At 37.6% G+C, this 20,020-nt stretch overlaps 1 protein-coding gene across 1 annotated transcript in view; it reads left to right on the plus strand.

The window, feature by feature from the left end:
• The window catches only part of LOC144602149 (doublecortin domain-containing protein 1-like), a 309,816-nt gene that overhangs the window by 47,968 nt on the left and 241,828 nt on the right, over nt 1-20,020 (plus strand). Inside the window, exons 6-8 of the mRNA XM_078414883.1 lie at nt 2,188-2,393; nt 6,659-6,752; nt 13,255-13,421. Of these exons, the coding sequence (XP_078271009.1) occupies nt 2,188-2,393; nt 6,659-6,752; nt 13,255-13,421 (467 nt within the window). The remainder of the gene's footprint in view (nt 1-2,187; nt 2,394-6,658; nt 6,753-13,254; nt 13,422-20,020) is intronic.

Below are 20,020 nucleotides of genomic sequence, written 5' to 3' on the forward strand. Positions count from 1 at the left end.
TCTACAGTATACGGGTCCAAGATAAAGGGTATTATGTTTACTGCAAGATGAAGTCCAATCAGTCCGATTAAAGATGGTTCGAAGGTCTCCAATGAGCTAGATGGGAGGTCAGGACTGCTCTCAAGTTGGTGACAAGATGGGTCAGTTACCTGATAACAGGTGGGAAGAAATCACCTGCTGGCACTGGACTTGACTGAAGTGGAAACAATGAAAGGTGGAGGTATCTCAAAGGACGGGACAGAAAAAGCATCAGTACTTTTACCTTATCACTTTTTCTGCTACTTTCTTTCCGAGGACTTTAACTTGATGAAGCTTGGATGTGAATTTTATACATGAATAATAACTAATGATTGTGGGTAGACTATTTTACCAAGTCTGCAATTAATGAACCTTGTTCTGCCACATGTACACATGCAATAAAGAGTGAATTAGAGCAGAAAGCGCACGCGATGAAACCGCCTTATCCCAAGGCAGCATCATTGAATTATAGCTTCCTTCTCTATTACCCCAAGGGGATCAGGTAACTGCACGCACAGGAATTAAACTTGAACTCTTCATTAATTTCTACAACTCTGCTGTTTGTTGGATAAATCTACTAAACTGCCAAGAGAGGAAGTTTTTATGTTTTTAAGGAGGGAGTGAAGAAGGAGATTTTACAAACCTCAGGAATTGTTGTAATTGTCCAAAGTAACATAGTTAGGAATAAGCACACATAGTATTGTTCCTTGCAACACAGAATAGCAACATGCGTTTATATAGGACTTTTGATGTAAAAAGAATGTCTCTGAGTGGTTTGCAGAGACTTAATGGTGAGAGGGCATAATTTTATGGGATACAAGGAGAGAGGCACAAAGGTGAAAATGAAGGATGTTCTTAAATCCTTGCAGGTGGAAGGATAGGTTGACACAACCGTTCAGGTAAAGGGGATCCTAGTTCTTTATCAATAGATTTTAAAACAAGTAAGTGAAAAGTCATGATATTTTTTGGGTGCCACGCCTCAGCAAGAATGTGGTGGCTAAAGAGAAGATGTAGAATCGTACAGAGGACGAGGGGCATTGAATGTTGAACGACCACAGAAGTTGTGCCTCTGCTCCCTGAGAGGAATATATCTTACTTGATGAACCTTGTTCAGTGCTTTAGCCATCCAAATGCAGTACATTGTGTTATAACTAATACTTGAGTTGTGGTCTAGCATTGCTTCCATCCCAGTGCCATGTATAATGTTATGTGACCTGTCCTTCTAACTGGTGAGGTTATGCTCCCGGCAGGAGTGTTGTGTCAGGTGACCTGTACACGACCTGCTTTCTTGCCCAGTGTTGTTTCACTCAAGGGTTGTGCTATGTGATTTATCTACAACTTCGTGTTCCTGTCCAGCGAGATTGTACTACTAGCAGGAGGATTGTGCTATGTGACCTGTCTGTGACCTGTGTTCCTGTCCAGTGTTGCTCTGGACATCACAAGGATTATAATGTTCTGTGGTCTATTTACAAAGTGCATCTGATGTTTAAGGGATCATGTTGTAAATTGTGTTTTGGAGAAGCCACCATTATAATCTATTACATTACCCTAAAATGAGCTGGGAAACCGGACATAAGATCAAGCTTTTGGGATACGCAATGTATTTAACCACTTTTGAACACCCAATTTGATAAATTAAGAAACTGATTGTATCAAATATCATCAGGTAGGTTTTGACATCTACTTTTATTGATTTAAGTGATCTTATATTCATTGTGAGCTCCATTTAGCTTATTATTTGAATTCAGGTTTAACAGATTTCAAATGAGATTAAGGCACATTAATTAAGCTTTTATATATCTCATTAAATGTGAGAAGGCAAAGTGACTATTCTGGTAAAATAAAGATGCTATAAATGTAATATTGTTGATCTATTACAATGATCTGCAGATTATTCAAGGAGGCATGCTAAGGTGAATTTTAATTATGACTAAATTGTGATATTACTCTTTCAAACCCTGAACATCTGTTCCCTTCAGGAACAATGATTTATGCCCATTATCAGCATGGCCAGCTTGCTACAGCTTATGTCATGCTTAGTGGGAAGTGAAAGAGATTTTAAAAGTAGTGGCGCATCAAAGTGGAGTAAGGCCAATATGTGTTAAAGTGATAAGGTGATGGGGCACCTGATTAGATGGAACCAAATGCTAACTTTAGCTTTTCTTACAGACCATCTGCTCTTGACCAAAAGGGTGAGTTGGACGATGAAAGGGGTAGTGCTTCCTGTTGACAAGCAGCATGGCAAGACAAAGCCTATTCTCTCAAACCGTCTGAAGAAACTCACTGAAAATGGTTCTGTCAGAATACTGGCTTTTAGAAATGGTACAGGGCAGGATGGGTATGAAATCATCACACCATTGGAGGAAAAACAACAGGTAAAGATATATTATTTTGGTAAGAATCTTCTTTCTGCTTTCCTGCAGAGATCCAGTTTCTTTCCAGAAGTGTGGTTAAAAGTTCTGGCGATGAGGAAAATTAACAGCAATCATTTTTTAATACACCTACTTTATTCAGTAGCAAACAATAATTATACTTAAAATATAAACAAAATGTTAAAATTTGCTGTATTGCACATAGCTGATAATTATTAAGCATGCTAATATTTGAAAACAAGCAAAAAGGACACTGGGCAGCAAAGGTAATCTTGAAACATGGAGAATTGTCTTTTTGTTTGGATATCTGCCTGTAAAACTAGTAACAATGAACTCAGACACTTAACATTTGCTGGACTTACCATGCGATGAAAGTTTCTAAAATTTTACTTCAAAATTGTGATTTGTTTTGATACTCTAATGATATTTAGGGGTAAGACACAAAATGCTGGAGTAACTTAGCGGGACAGGCAGCATCTCTGGAGAGAAGAAATGGGAGATGTTTCGGGTCGAGACCCTTCTTCAGACTAGGGGTGCTTGCCTTGCATCCGTACTCTGAACTTATAAGATATACGTGGCTTTGTTTTATTATTATTATTTATGAGATATTAAGTTGGATCAGATTTATATTAGAGCTTTTGCCAGACTTGGTAACAACTCGGCAATAAATCAATATAAGTGTTTCTGACTATTATTTAATGTACTATATATAACAATATAGGAACTGAAATCTAACAGAATATTCATAGCCGCTCTGAAGTGTAGGTATCATACCTTACATCAATTATGTAATCTATTTAGATTTTTAAGATTAAAAATAAAGTTTGGAATCGTTATAAACAAAAAGGATGGATTCAGGAAAAAATAAACAATTCTATAATGCTATATGGCAACCAAAGGAAAATAATTTTGAAAGTAAATTAAATGTCTAAATTCGCACACAGATTCAAGGGAAAAACTCACAGGCAAATTTACAGAACATGAGTGATGGTGGAGAGTTCAGAAGCACTCACAGAAACAAACAAGACAGGATCAGATACAGCATTAAAATACTAAATCATATCGGAATCTTCAAATAGATTAGCATAAATATGCTTGTGTACAATATATTTATTTAAAAGAAAAACATAATATTTGTTTTGAAAAGGCACACTCTCCACTTCAAATTAGTTGAATGTAAATAACAGTTGATGATATTTTTTTGTGGTGTTCATATCAGTTCTACGCATTGATTTTAACAAGGAAATTAGTGATGCATTAACAGGAAAGCATTGAGATATCTCACCTTTCTCAGTACTCATTCCATGTTTCCCAGTCAATTTTCAGATTTAACACTGCTTGTGCCTCAGGGGCAGTTTCAATCTCAGTGTTGAGGACTGTGTTAGATAGATAGATGTAAAATGAATGTAAAAATAGAAAATACAAAGCAGTGCGCGTATAACCTGCAGTTCAACGTGTAGAGGAGTCAAACTGAATTTTGATATTGATGGAGTCTCGGTGCCAAAGGTATACTTAAGCAGCCAATAATCTTATATTGATTATTAATCTTGACCTTATAGAGGTATAAAATCATGAGAGGAATAGATCGGGTAGACACCCAGAGTCTCTTGCCCAGAGAAGGGGAATTGAGAACCAGAGGATGTAGGTTTAAGGTGACGGGGAAAAGATTTAATAGGAATCTGAGGAGTAACCTTTTCACAAAAAGGGTGGTGGGTATATGGAACGAGCTGCCAGAGGAGGTTGTTGAGGCTGGGACTATTGCAACGTTTAAGGAACAATTAGACATATACATGGATAGGACGGGTTTAGAGGGATATGGGCCAAATGCAGGCAGGGAGGACTAATGTAGATGGGACATGTTGGTCAGTGCGGGTAAGTTGGGCCGAAGGGCCTGTTTCACGCTGTATGAATCTATGACTATAATAAACTTCTGACTCTTGGTTAGATATCATTTTGCTGTATGTTCAGGATCTTTTCCATGTGGATTTCTCTCTCCATTTTAGCTGATTAACTGATCCGTAGACCATTGCAACACTTTCATGGAGGGGCTTATTGTACTTGGACCAATTGCACTAATTACGAATGGTTTTTAAAATACTTTTATTGTGTAATAGCTACAAGGAATTTTACATAATGAGCACTGTACTTTACACACTTGTTGATAGACACAAAATGCTGGAGTAACTCAGCAGGTCAGGCAGCATCTCGGGAGAGAAGGAATGGGTGACGTTTCGGGTAGAGACCCTTCTTCAGACTGAAGAAGATACTTCTTCAGATATAAAGATACTTATAGTGAGGAAAGACCTTCGTCCACTTATTTCATCCAGCTGGATGTCAGGCTGCACAGTCAGGAAATATTGATCATTAAGCCGCTCAATAAAACATCTAAGGGTCACTGTGCCCATTTTAAGTGGCATGTAAGGATTCTTCTTTGCAACCTAAACAAGTGATGTTGGATATCCTTACGATTGTAATTGGGCATTGTATGTAACAAATTGTGATATCATCCCTGATCACTGTTTAACTCTCCTTTCTATTGAATTGAATTGAATATTTTATTGTCACATGTGATAAGTCACAGTGAATTTTTTTGCTTGCATACCCAAGGAATGTAAATAGTCCCCATAAAGGGCGCTTACAAAGTTACCCCTCTTCAGTTTCCCCCTTTGTTCTTCACCCCTCCACACTCCCTTACAGCGGTCCCCCGACACCAGGTCCTCTATTGTCCATTGTTCTTCCCCTTCCCTCACACCTGTCCCCCCCCCCTCACCAGGGCCCCATTGTCCATTGTTCCTCTCCCCCCCCTTCACGGCGGTCCCCCCCACGCCGGACCCCCGTATAGCAGCAATAGTAAATGATCGGAGTCTAATACATAATTATACAATGATTTAATTATTGCAGTAAATCAAAACACTTTGTACAATAAACTATTCTTGAAAAGACATAAAATACTTAGTAACTCAGTGGGTCAGGCAGCATCCCTGGAGAACATGGATAGGTGACGTTTTGGGCCAGATTCAGGGTTTGGGTCCCGAAACTTCACCTATCCATGTTCTCAAGGGATGCTGCCTGACTCGCTGACTTACTTAAGCATTTTGTGTCTTTCCTTGATAAACCAGCATCTGCTGTTCCTTGTTTGTAAATTTTTGGGGAAATTTAGTGTCTGTTGCTTCATAACCATACCAACTATTTTGGACCATTAACATTTAACATCTCTCAAATAATAGTAATCTGAATAGCAGTTGCATTAAAATTGGCACCCCTGGGACTTAGATGGTGATGGGCTTTCCAACAATGGGATATCACTCCTATTCATTCACCAGCACAATTTCGTTTCAGTTTTATTACATTTTATAATAAACTTTACAGTGGCAAGTTTTAAGGGAGTGGGAAACTGAACAGTGAGTTTAAAAGGAATTGATAACAGCCGAACGTAGTGAGTTTGAGCTGTTAAACTTCAGGTTGTCAAAGCCTACGTAACATTACTGCTTCCTCTTATATTGAATGCACCCGCTGTGGTCCACACACTGGGTCCACACTTGGGACCTTAGCTGTTAAGCAGACCAGCTCTCCTGATCCTCGGCTCCACCCCCCCCCCCCCACCCCCAATTGAAAAGATGATAAATGGAGTTTTACTGTAATGTATTATTGTGGTTGTGGAGGTTCAATGTTGATCAGGAGACTGGGACCTTTTTTTCTTCATGTAAACCATTACAATGGTTGGAAACCTGTTCAATTGAATATCTAATCTGCCTTACGTATGATAATTAGAATTGAAGATCATGCGAAAATTCAGAAGAGATTGGTTTTGGATATTAGTATAAAATGGATGACAGGAAAATATTAATCTATTTTGCATGCCCTTCCTTTTGTCAATAGAAACATGAATGATCTAGTTTGTAGAATTGGCTGTGAAATTGTTATTGATCATTTTGCTCTACCAGAGCTGATGAACACTGATTTCCTCTTCACACTCTCCCAACCGATATCATCCCTCTCATCTCCATGCTCCCCCACCCCTCCGAACCTGATCCCCAACCATTATCCATGGATGACCAGTCCATTTTTCATATTTCGATCAGTGAGTTATGGCGCATCAATTTGCCTTCTTTGACCCTCTGGTAAAGAATTGATTCATGATTGTGAAGTATTTCTACAAGCCTCCATTCTAATACATAATAGAGCCATAAAAAATGTTTGTTGATTGATTTCTACTTGAGTAATATTTGATTATTTTTCTTTGTGTTTCTTTTTATTTCTGCTTGTAGTTTTTAGACCAATGCACTCTAAAGATCAAATTAGCATGCCCAGCAAGGATTTTGTATGACTGGCAAGGAAATCGAATCTCTGACCTCAGAACAGGTATGCAATTGTTAGAATTGGACTATCCTTCAAGTCAATGAGAAATTCTTGTTTTGAACATTCCTGGATTCTTTGCACAATTTATAAAGTTTTTAGATTCCCTATGTCTAGTTCATAGGTAGTTGTTAAAAGTTCTTTGGGTAATGAAGCCTCAAGTATAATAATCTTATGTCCAACTTTGAGAAAGATTCACTTTGACATTGAATCAAATGGGCAGCAGATTCTCAGGATTAAATATATAATCCATTTCACGTGTACCTCCTAAATCCATTAAATTGGCCAATAGAATTTTATTTTTTCTAATATTTGTTTCTGTGTTTGGGAATGAACCACAATCCAATGGTTTTCTTAAGTCTGCTATCATACTTTTGGTCCCAGTCCATATGTTAAATAGTCTAATATTTACGTTAATGTAGAAGATACAGAAAATGGCAGAGGAAAATACACAAATTACACATAAATTCTGCACATTCACCCTTTCTTTGCCAGGTTGACAAGCTGAAACACATCCAAGGACAGGTAACAGTAAATGCAGTGAATGTACACCGATGCTATTATCGATTCTGCTATTAACTCTATACTTTCTCCTGTTTGATCTTTCAATGTGCCACACCACACTTGCCCAGATTTAATTCCACCTGCCATTTTTCTACCCATATCTGTCACTGATCTATACCCTGCTATATCTTCTGAAGGCTGCCTTCACTGTCTGCAAATCCATGACATTTTTATGTTGTCTGCAAACTTGCTAACCAACCTCATCTATATTTTTGTCCAAGTCACTAATGTATATCTCAGACAACAGAAGTTCCAGCACAGATGCCTACAGAACACCACTGGTCATTGGTTTCTGCCCAGAATGACACCCTTTCACCATTACCTTCTGTCGTCTCTGGGTCAGCCAGACTCGTGCAAACTACTAAGTCATCATGGATTTCAAGCATCTTAAGTTTCTGGATCAGGGTACCATGAGGGACCTTGTCAAATGCCTTACTAAAGTTCATGTGGACAACATTCACAGTCCTACCCTCATTTATCACCTTCATCACTGAAGAGATCTCAGTTGTTTGCAAAACATAATCTGCTTCTGACTGTACTTAATGAGCTCATTCTCTTCCAAATGTGAGTAAATCCTCTTGAATAGTTTCCCTAGCACTGACATTTACCAGCCTGTAATTTCCTTTCCCCTTTCTTAAACAAAGGGTTAGTAGCTACTCTCCAGTCCTCCAGAACCTTACATGTGATAGACAGGATATAAAAATCTTTGTTGAGGGCCCTGCAATCTCCTCTTTCAATAACATGGGAGAGATCCTAGTAGGCCCTGGGGACTTGTACACCTTAATGCTCTTCAACGGATCCAACATTACCTTCTTCTTGACTTAAAACGGCCTGGCAAATTAGTATAGCAACACTGATCTCACTATCCTCCATGTTATTCTTGGTGAATACTGTTCCAAAATACTCATTTAGTATCTTCCCCACATCTTCTGACTCAAAGTATAAAATCCTTCCTTTATCCTCGAGTGTTTCCAGCTTCTTCCTGGTTACCCTCTTGTTTCTAATGTTTGTATAAAATGCCCTGGGATTCTCTTTAAACACCATGTCATGTCCCCTTCTGGTTCTTCTAATGTCCTGTTTGAGGTCTTTGTTGCTTTCTTTATTTTTATCTGTTACCTTCCTTAACCTTACATTTGTTTCCTTTTTCATTTTGACCAAATTCACTCCCCTCATTATCTAGGATTCCCTTACTTTGCCATCCTAGTTCCTCCTCCTTACTGAAACATGCCAGAATTGAACTTTGATCAGCTGGTCTTTAAGTAATTCCCATATGTCAGATGTGAATTTACCCAATAGCAGCTGCTCGCCTCGGCTCTTGCCTAATTATTTTGTAGTCTTCCTTACTCCAATTTAGCATTTTCTCCCCAAGGTTCAGATTTATCCTTAATCATAACTATCTTAAAACATAAGGAGTCGACATCACTGTTCCTAAAATGCTCTCCCACTGAAATGCCACTCACTTGGTCTGGGTCATTTCACATCCAAGGTCCAGTATGGTCCCTTTTCCATATGGACTATCCATATACTGCTCAAGAAAGCCTCTCAGATACATCTAACAAATTCTGCCCCATTCAAGCCTCTCACACTCAGGAATTCCCAGTCAATACAGAGGAAGTTAAACAAGCTTGCTGCTTTTACATCTTTCCATAATCTGTTGTCATTGCCAGTCAAGTCACGTTGTGTTTATTGTCACATGCACATATGGTGAGGTATAGGTACAAGGAAAAAGCCTTGCTTGCTGCAGTATCACAGGCCCATGGACTCAGACAGCACACAAGAATATAAATTATACATAACTTATACGCAAATTACACACACATTCTGCACATTCACTCTTTCTTTGAAACTATTGAGTGAAAAACGTTATCAGCTGTTTTCAAACACTGATTTTTTATTAAATATTGTGTTTCTGATTATGCAACTCAACAGAAATTATCAGTTTTATTTTGAGATCAAGGACTCTTCAAAATGTTTCACCAACAGCTAGCTGCATGGGGCATGGTTGCATTTTGCCTGCTGTATTGGACTGGATCCAGTAGCATTATCCTCTGCGAGCGAACCTAGGCTTCACCCACCTGAAGCAGACAGCCAATGTCGTCTTGATAGCTGAAATGCAAAGCAAAGTCCTTTTTGATCTGGAACTTAAGTAGGCAGAGACAAGCATCCAAATGACTTAATTTAGTTTAGTTTAATTTAAAGATACAACGTGGAAAGGGAGCCTTCAGCCCAATGAATCTGCGCCGATCGACGATCACTAGTCTGTCTGAACTACATGTAGACTTGTCTGAAGCATAGAAACCAGGCATCAGCTCGAAGTGGCAATAGTTATTTTTCCACCTTTTCTGAATCATACTGACTGGAATGAGGCAGATATCAAAGATCAAACGGGAATTGCATGTAAGTGATGACTCAGCCTAATAGATGCAACTGGCCTTCAGCGTCAGTTCATCAGAAATCATATACATTCCGCCTGTGCCGTTTGAGGTTCCCTGACACGGTCAATGATTATATCTTTCAATGTGAAACGGACCTTTTGCAAACAATGTACCACATCTGATGCTGTGCTTAAATTTGACAATCAAATCTGACTTCAGACATCACTCAGTGTAATGCAATCTGTATGTGACCATTGCACGACTGTGCCATGTGGTAGCATCGACGAGGACATCTATGGTCTGGCAAAGAGCAGACAATATATAGATATGTATAAATAATGCAAAGTATATTTCACAATAAAGATGTTAAAATGTTGGCTTAATTTTCCTACTTTGCTTCTTGTAAAAACTGGTTATTCCATTATATCCCAATGACACGTACCAATTTTCAACGTGTAAAATGGTCACAAAGTGTACCAGTTTATCACTAGGTTGGATCGTGTGCAGTGTTAGTCCCACTCATAAATTTGTGAACTTTCTGTGTATTCGGGGCCAATGCCTGCTAAAGGATTTCTGATATATTGCGTAACAATGAATAGGATAGAACAATTCAAGCAAAGGTACATGGTCTACCAATCAAAACTAACCCCCTTTTCTTAGTCAGAGGAGCGATGATTACAAACTCCTCCATTGCTTGGTCCAATTTTCTCCCAAGCCGAAGTTGAAGTGCGGTAATTGACTTCAGCTGTTGGGTGAAGAGCCTTTGAAGACACAACCTTCATAGCAATCTTGCCCCAATCATTCACATAAAGCACAAGAACATTAATCATCCGGTCATTTCTTTGTATTTGTACAATACAACCTGTATAAAGAAGGTTCAAATTGATTTTTACCCCCAAAAAGCCGAAAGAAATGCAGTGTGTACATTGTGTACAGTAGTTTCTGAAGAGTTAATGAAAGCAAATAAAAATTTAAATGACTAAACTTTCAAACAGATCAAGCTCTGACCATGCCTTGCACCTTAATATAATCAAGAAAAACCACCAAAGGTATCATAAGCAATGTGGTGGAGGAAGTCAGAGGGTCGAGCAGCATCTGTGGGAAGAAAAGAATGGTCAGCATTCTGGGTCAAAACCCTACATCAGTTCTGAGAGTTGAGAGGGAAGACGGTGAGGATAAAGTGAAGAGAGGAAAGGATAAGACAGAAGCAGGAGGTGATAGATGGACCAGGTTAAATGTGGTCCTCATTTCTTAAACAAGAGATGGTGTGGGCATGTTGGGCTGAAGGGCCTGTTTCCACAATTAATAACTCTATGATTCTATAACTTCCACTTTCCTTACTCTATCAGTAATGCAAATACTTACATCAGTCTTCCCTCATCATTGATGACATTCAGAATATGAAGAGCACATATTTTAATTATTTAGCCACTATTCTTATATCATTAGAATGTCACTGAAAAATATAACACCAATGTATTATTATTTCCTTCTGCACAGGAGCAGATTAATTAGCATTTTCTTATTACATTTTGACACACTGTGTACAATGACCTTATAATTTAGGTCAGTTAAGACTCTAAATTGTTATGCTATATGCCAACGGTAGTTAAGAGATGAGGAATCCGGGTGGTGGAATAAGTAAGAGAGATAAAGAATATTGTAAAAACCCCAGCACTTACTATTCCTGAGCCCATTCAGAACCAGCAAGCGTGTGATGAGTGTAGTGGTTTTGAATATCGGCCTTAGATCCCATGCTGTTTTGAGGCAGGCCTGGAACATGGCATCTCTCTTTTACAGACATACAGCCTCATCACTCTCAATTTAACCCTACATCTGATAAACCCATTACTCCAAACTTGATTTCATGGAACAAGGAGTGGATATAGTTACAAATGATCAATGACAATCCTTGAACTGAAGCAGCAAGGCATGAACGATTTACACATTTTGCTCCACTTGCTCAAGCAAAAGATCTGCCAGCATATTTAATGCATAACTGCTTCAACAATTTAAGAAGGGGGGAAAATGCGCGACTCATGCTACGTTCCCTAAAGTAGTGAAGAATTACTTGATTGCGTGCCTACTGCCCATTTATTGGCAGACTGCAAACCCGCTGATTCGCAAAAAGCTAAAGAACCCAGGTGCTGAACAGAGACTGCTGCGAGAAACGTTTGCATTTTCTTTATGGTTGTACAAATTTATTACCTTAAGTACTGTTTTTTTTGTTATTTTCTCATGGATAAAGCCATGTTCCATTAGGTGCACTAAGCAACAAAAATAAAATCAGCATTGTGCTCCACAACTGTAATGCTTTAAACGCTGCAGGCTGTGCCTGTCAATTTAATGGGATCACTGAAAACCAAAGCAGCTGTAAAAAATTGCTTTAAGTACAGCAATCGTGCCCTTGTCATTCCATTCAGTGGTTAATAAAAAAATACAAATTCAGATAGGCATCAATATTTAAGAAAAATGATTGCTTAACCATTTCTCGTCAGCACCTGAGGGAGAATAAATCTGACGGCAAACATATAAACAAAAAGTCACAGCAGCTGTTGGCTTAATTTTGGCTGAGAAAGAGTGATCATGATGACATATATCAGCGTTCAGACAGCTATCTGAAAGCTTGTTGTGGTAAACCAGGGCTACCGCATCAATCCCAAAACACCCAAAAATAAAATAAAAAGTAGAAAAGTAATTTAAAAATATTTATTTACCATCAAAACCAGATTCATGAACAATTGACATTGTGTTACCAAAGTAATGCGAATTAAAGTGGGCTCACACAATCTGTTTGGATATTTTATGAGTTTTGAATTGCAAAATCGGTGGCTATTAATTAAACATTAAACCGTAATTTATGTGCTTAATATAAATATTTTCATGTTGGTGATTTAAAAATGAATTATCTTCATTTTTACCATTTAAGTGCAACTTCATCATGTTTTTAAATATTCACGTAGATTGAATGAAAATAGCCGTGGAAGTTAATTTCTGAAGATTCACAGTATAATTCAATGCATTTGTAATTCAGTTGCACTTTATAAGGGTCAATAGGAGATGTCTAGCATTTTGCTGGAAATCATCTACGACCATTGTAATTATTGCACACAGCTGCTCCTCCAGGCTGAAAATCAGGTTTAAAAAAAACAAAACAGGCCTAATGCAAGTCTCAGAACAATATAAGTTTTGTTTCAGCAAGGTTTGCTTCAACCCAACTGTGATAAATGAGAAGATAAGGCAATCAGTGCACACTATGATACCGTGTGCAGTTAGTTAGGCGCAGTTCAAATCTATTCAGGTGTACTTGAGAAGCTTCGTGATTCTACAGTTGGGGGCTCAGCACACACGTATAAATATCTATACCCTTGATGGTGACCATTAGTAATCCAGGATTTGCTCTTGTCAGTGCTTCTTCAGCACATATATAAATAGTAGGCATGGAGAATTAGGTCTAGTGCCGTTTGTATAGACTCTGATTTATGGTTCAAGCTGGTGTCTGAAATGGTGCATCAGAGAGTGGGTGTAAAATCCCTGATTTCTTTTTAAAGTTGCTTTTTTTTCTACAGTTCCATCGCTCGACAAATGCCTGCAGAATTCCTTCACACTTCTGCGTGGACCTGTCTGGGTCTCCAAAGGGGAAGGGTTCATTCCTTCAGGAGCTAAGGCATACATCCAGGGAATCATATGGGCTATAAATCAAAAGCTGAAGCCTGCAAGGAATTACAGTAAGCAGGTGAGATGCAACACTTTTAAAGAGGCTACTTTTCAGTTGTGTCTATTATAGACAGTGATTGGCACTTATGTCATTAAATAAATGTGACATGTATTACATGTGTTCCAGTACCCAGTGGAGGCCAGAATACTTTCACTGTGATCTCTGAGCCAACAATAATGATGCTAATTGTATCTGTCTTTCAGTGTAAGATGTCATGTGCCTAATCTTTCTGTGACACACTGTGAAATGTTACAGCAATTCACACACTTGGGAATGCTGTGAATGCAAATATTTCATTCACGAAAAATGACAGACCACCCTCTTCCTTTCCTTCTCAGCTACTTTTTAAGCTACAGGATATATAGTCTTTTTAAGTACCATTTCAAAATCTCTACACCATGTTTCAAACAGTGAAATAATTCACAAAATAATATGATGAGCAAAACCTGTTAAAAGTAAGTAGCTAGTGAAGCGGAATAAACAGTTAACATTTGCGGTTTACATTGAAATTGTATGAGGAGCAATATTCTGAATCCTAAAATCAAATTAGTACCTTTAAAATTGTTTTGGTAGTTTAAACAATAAATCGGTGAAGAATTGGTTTAGTTGAAGGAGTGGTAATTGTAAGTGCAAATTGATATTACAAGAACGGTTACTTTGATTTTATCATGAAGCTGTCTCAGCTAAATTACTGAGTAATCAAATCCATCCTGTGTCTGTTTAATATATTCAATGCCTACAAATCACTTAGAAGCCCAGACGCATTTCTTCGTCTCTCAACCTTGCTTTATTTCCTAAAAATTCAGTTTAATAGCTGAGAAAACTTTTAACACTTTCAGTCATTCTGGGTACTGGCATCTAATTAGCATTCCCATTACATGGTTGTTTTGGTGGCAGAGATGCTGCAGCTGGAATGCTATTGTGCTCTGTTCCTCTGTTTGGGGACAAACACTGGTGGGGAAGGAACGTGTGAAAAAGCCACACCACAGTGACTGAAAGAGGGAGGCAGTGTTTTCTGTAGGCTTCAAGCTGGGTAGCTGTCATTCACGGCCTCCGTACAGCTAAACAGATCAAAAAAGAGAAGACAGAACCACCTTTCACTTTAAAGTCCATTCCTGCCGTACTTCTATTTAATTTAGGCATTTTATTTTTGCCTATATTTTCCTTAAAATCAATCAAACCATGGTGGAATGGGCATTTTTGCCTCTTGAATGAGATGTGATCTTATGCATTTTGAATTAATAGAAGTATTCTGCGAAATGTACAACTGTTACTGATCATTGAATAGACATGCCATTCAATAGTGATACTGGGAAAGATCCCCTTGAGTGCTATAATATGCCAGTTTCTCTGCAGGAGTATAATCAACAGGTTCTGTACATTCACAGTCCATTCAATTGCTCGTAGAGCGTCATATTGGACTACACTGTAAAGTTTATTTTCTTTATAAAATGTCAATTAAAAGTGTGCATATCTGATATATTTACTTCTGTATTTCTAACAAAACCTCAGAATGTGATTTAAAAAAAAATGCATGACATCATGTCTCAGTTTTATTTCTAAACTTGCTTTTCCTCCTTCAATTCACTGGGTTCGTACAATGCTCAATATTTGTTGATCATCTCTTTGAGGTTTTGTTTTGTAGTATCAAATTGTCTGCAACTCACGCTCTGTGTTGGTGTTTAACTGTTCAAGCTTGGGAATAATAGACGTTTTGTGTCTATGCTTTTTACACGTTTTTTTTTCATATTGATTTTTACCTCAAAACAATGATTTATTTTGCAGCATCTGCTTCATCTGTCTTATGAGTACAATAGAGCTAACTGTACAAAAGAAAAGAGAAGTAGGAGATGTACTAGAGAATTTGTGTGTTAATTATTATGAAAAGACAAAGGTTTCTTTGTAATTAAAATTGGGAAGATTCGGATTATTTCTTGAAGACCAGGGTAATTACACAAGGAGAGTATTCTGATTATTCCCTTACTGCTATCTTCTGAAATTATTTTTATTTCTGAATAACTATGCGCTTTTAGCACCAACCATAAAATGAGACACAATTGATATTTATTGGGATAGATCTGATTGAAGTGACAAAATATGGTTTCGTTTATTTGCAGTAAAATGGTAGATTTTACATATTAGGGTTATAGCCATATGTACAATGAACATAAAAAATTATTACAACATCTGGCTGATTAAAAATTACATATGAAAAAGTCGAGAATATTATTTGCATCTGGATGGTGAACTTTCTAGCTTATCTGTAAAATACATTTATGCCATGAATACATTCCATTTATTTATTTATTTTTAAAATTAATTTATTTGAATTAGCCATATAGTTTCAAAATATAATTTCATATGTTATAATATATATTAATTTATTAAAAATAGATTTTGTATGTTTTTGCATGTTTTTTAATATTATTAATTTCTCTCAATATATATTACAATTTATAAATGTACCTGCCTTAGATTATTAATTTTGCTTTCAATAAAGACAAAAAGTAAAAATTGACAAGTTTACCCCAAACAAGACTTCCAATGTTGAAAGTACAGATTCTATATTTTCATAGTGAAAGTTGGTGACAAAATGTAAATGTTGAATATAAATCAATATAAATGTTGATTTATATTCAACATTTACATTTGTCACCAACTTTCACTATGAAAATATAGAATCTGTACTTTCAACATTGGAAGTCTTGTTTGGGGGAAACTTGTCAATTCTTACTTTTTGTCTTTATTGAAAGCAAACCGTTTAACTCTAACAACATGAATTTAAATAAGTATTAAGTTTAACTTGTACAGGATGCGAAACATTCTTAGGAAGAATTTGAAAAATATTTACTTTTTTCTCTTACAATGCATTGTCAGTCTAAGTGCAGCAAACATGTAGCATAATTAAAAGATAATATAATTTGTCTGGTGTTAAGATGTCTTGGATCTTAGTCTTCACAGGCCATAGAACTGCTACCTATAATAGGGACTCTTAATGGAACAATCTTTGTCAGACTTGTAAAAGCAGTTTGTGACTTTAACTACAGTATTTGAGGATGGTTGTTAGGAAGGTGGAAGTTAAAATTTATTGATGCAAAATATTTATTTTTGCATATTGAGATATCAAAGCCATATATCATTGTGTTCTCATTTACTATTTTTAAGTGATGCGACACAGCCTGACTTCAATGTCACGTTGAATTCTGATTAAAAATGCTGGAATGCAACATTGTACTGCAGCGTGATCCCTCCTCTCCCCACCCTGCCAGTACTCCTCCCCCACCTCACCCATCCCTGCTGTCTGGACACACATTTTATGCCCTTGAACATATTCAGTGAAGTTTCACAATTAAAATGATTTTGAGCAATGCCCTAGGATATCTTTACAATTCTACAGCTGCAGAGGTAGAGTGATGAAATCACTTCTGTGCTAGGAACAAGGAAGAAGTGAAATTACTCTCTGACTCAACAACTGATGATTTCGAAGAAGTCTGGTACATATGACATTGTCCACTGACTAAACTTTGCTTGGCTGCACCTAGTGAAAATCTGCCAAAAATCCTGCATGATAAAATGCTTTTTAGAATGAGGAACCACAGGAATTATTGAGTTCCAACTAGCCTGACTCTGATGTTATAGGAAGAGGAGAATTTGGAAAGAACATTTAATTGTTCATTAAAAGAATAATATCAATGAAGAAAATGTTCTATCATTTTTATGTGCAGTTCTGTTTACGGCACCCGTTCAGAGATTTAAACCTGAAGGACTATCACATGTAAAGTGTTCAGGGACCTATTTTTAAGAGTTATGATTAGGTGGTATACAAATTATTCTTTGGAGACGACATTAAAAAATGTGTTAGGATTTTAATGCACAATCAACCATGTTCATTTGACCCAGTGCTAAAATTCAACCTGAGACCTCATTAACATGATTAATGTCACCGGTCAATGCTAACTCCAAGTTTAGTGCACACTCAATGGGCCTGATTTCATGAATGGGTGACATTAAGTGAAGCTATCTAGCACTGATTGAAAACGCCTGTTACAGGGGAGTTGCTTTATGGCTGCAGCTGGTGTGCTGGTTGTTTCAAGGGTTTAAGAGTTTGTTGGAAATTCAGCTGCAAAGTCTTGAGATTGATTGTCTAAGATAGTAGTTTAGGCCTAGGTTGATGAGGAGCTGAGAAAGAAAAAACCTTTCTCTTTCATGGAATGTCATGATTTCCATCAGGCAAATAGTCAAACATCAGACCAAAGAAGGTCAATGTCAGGAGTCAAATTCCCAAGACATTGTTCAATGTCCAAAAAACTAATGATCTCATGGGCATGGCCAAGGTCAGTGCACCATCAATTAGTGGAGGAATAAGCAACAGGGGAATGCTAAATGAAACTCTGGCAGTATTTCCCTATTTGTATTTTAACGAGGAAGAGATAATCTCATGTTGGACTTAGTTGTTATTTTGACACTTGTGCGGTACCAATGTTCGTGGCATTTTATCAGCATAAGAAACTAAGAGCATTAAAGGCAGGTTAGGCTACATTTTAGACATTCTGAATTCCAACAGACACAAGCTTATTCTGTCCAACCCTTCCACATAAGGTATGTAGGTTAATTGGCTGGGTAAATGTAAAAATTGTCCCTAGTGGGTGTAGGATAGTGTTAATGTACGGGGATCGCTGGGCGGCACGGACTTGGTGGGCCGAAAAGGCCTGTTTCCGGCTGTATATATATGATATGATGATAACCTGGCAATTGCAGGTATTAGAAAAACATCCATTCTCCAAATTTCTTCTAATGTGTTTGGAGACAAACATCTGCATGATATTGCAGATGTGGCATTAATAATGGCTTATATGACAGAAGCATAACTTTAGTGGAATCCTGTTCCTTTTGTGCAGTTTATTCTCTGATCCTCATAATTCTTGATTAACTGAATGCTCAAAAATCTATTGATCTCACTCATGAATGTATTGAACATCCATAACCCTCTGATGTAGAGAAACACAAGGGTTTGTAATTCTGTCCTACATACCCGACTCTTCATGCTGTTGCTATGCCCAGAATTTATAACTGCCTTGATGTTGCAGCATCCACTGAGCTCTGCCCTCTCAGAATGTTGTATGTCTCAATGAGATCAGTTCACATTCTTCTAAACTTCAGTAAATAAAGGCCATTCTTCTGCAATCTGTCCTTGTCCTACACCTTCATTCTAGAGATCATTCTACTGAATCTACATTCCATTGACTGAGGAAAGTATCCTTCCTTTGGTGTGGAGGCCAAATCTCCCACCAATTTTTTATTTTAATATTGTTCAGATTCTACTGCATGCAAGCACAGTTTGCTGCATTACCAGAGGACACAAAGTTCTGGAGCAACTCAGCAGGTCAGGCAGCATCTCTGGAGAACATGGAGAGATGATGGTTCGGGTCAAGACCCTTCTTTAGAAACGTCAGAGATTTAACTCTTAGGGTTAAAGGAATCAAGGAATATGGGGAAAGAGTAGGAATGGGGTACTGATTTTGGATGATTAGCCATGATCATATTGAATGGCTCGAAAGGCCGAATGGCCTACTCCTGCACCTCTTTTCTATGGTTCTATGTTTCTATCCACATTCACCACAGATGCTGCCTGACCTGCTGAGTTGCTCCAGTAATTTTTGTCCTTGTGTGTATTAAGCAGCATCTTTGGTTCTGCATTACTAGAGGAACGCATGTTGAATTAAATATTTTGCAATCACACTTGGAGCTTTTGATTGATTGAAAGGTACAAAATGGAAACAAGCACTTCAGTACTCTGAGTCCATGCCGACCATCGATCATCCATTAACATTAGTTCTATGTTATTCCACTTTTGCATCCACTCCCTACCCACTTGGGGTAATTATCCTATAATCCCTCATGTATTCTGACTTTACAATGGAAGATGGATCATTGACGTGTAAAGGAAGATTCTGCATAAATCAAAATGGATTTTGCAACGAGAAATATTAATAAGATCTTGTTGTTTTTCTCATTCAATCCAAGGTGTTGATTAATAAATATGTTAAGATCACACAAGATTCCCTTTTCCCTTTTGTAAATTATGTTTGTAAAATAGCTGGGGGTTTTTAGACAAGTTTTACCAATATTAGCTTTCATCTTAAATTCAATTCAAAATCACATGGTGATAGATGAACTTACACATCAAGTTTACTAGTCCAGTAACATGATGGGTCACTACAATTGATAGAAGTCATTACTTAAAGTGTAGGAATGAACTACAGATGCCGGTTTAAATCAAGACTGAAGAAGGGTCTCGACCCGAAACGTCACCCATTTCTTCTCTTCAACCCATTCCTTCGCTCCAGAGATGCTGCCTGACCCGCTGAGATACTCCAGGATTGTGTGTCTACCAGTCATTACTTAAATATTTGTTAAGGATGAAAACGTGCCAATGTGTGAGGAAGCAAACAAACCAGTGGATGAGTCTGCCGTCACCCCCCACGCCCCTGCATCCATAACCCCCAATCACTCCCAATCTGATTTAAGTTCCTCTCCTGATTTGTTTATTCTTCAATTCAGGAAGCCAAACTCCATGGAAGATATTTTGGCCTTGGATGTGTGCCTAGAAATAATAG

The sequence above is a fragment of the Rhinoraja longicauda genome, chromosome 18 (genome assembly GCF_053455715.1).
Source record: "Rhinoraja longicauda isolate Sanriku21f chromosome 18, sRhiLon1.1, whole genome shotgun sequence".
NCBI lineage: Eukaryota > Metazoa > Chordata > Chondrichthyes > Rajiformes > Arhynchobatidae > Rhinoraja > Rhinoraja longicauda.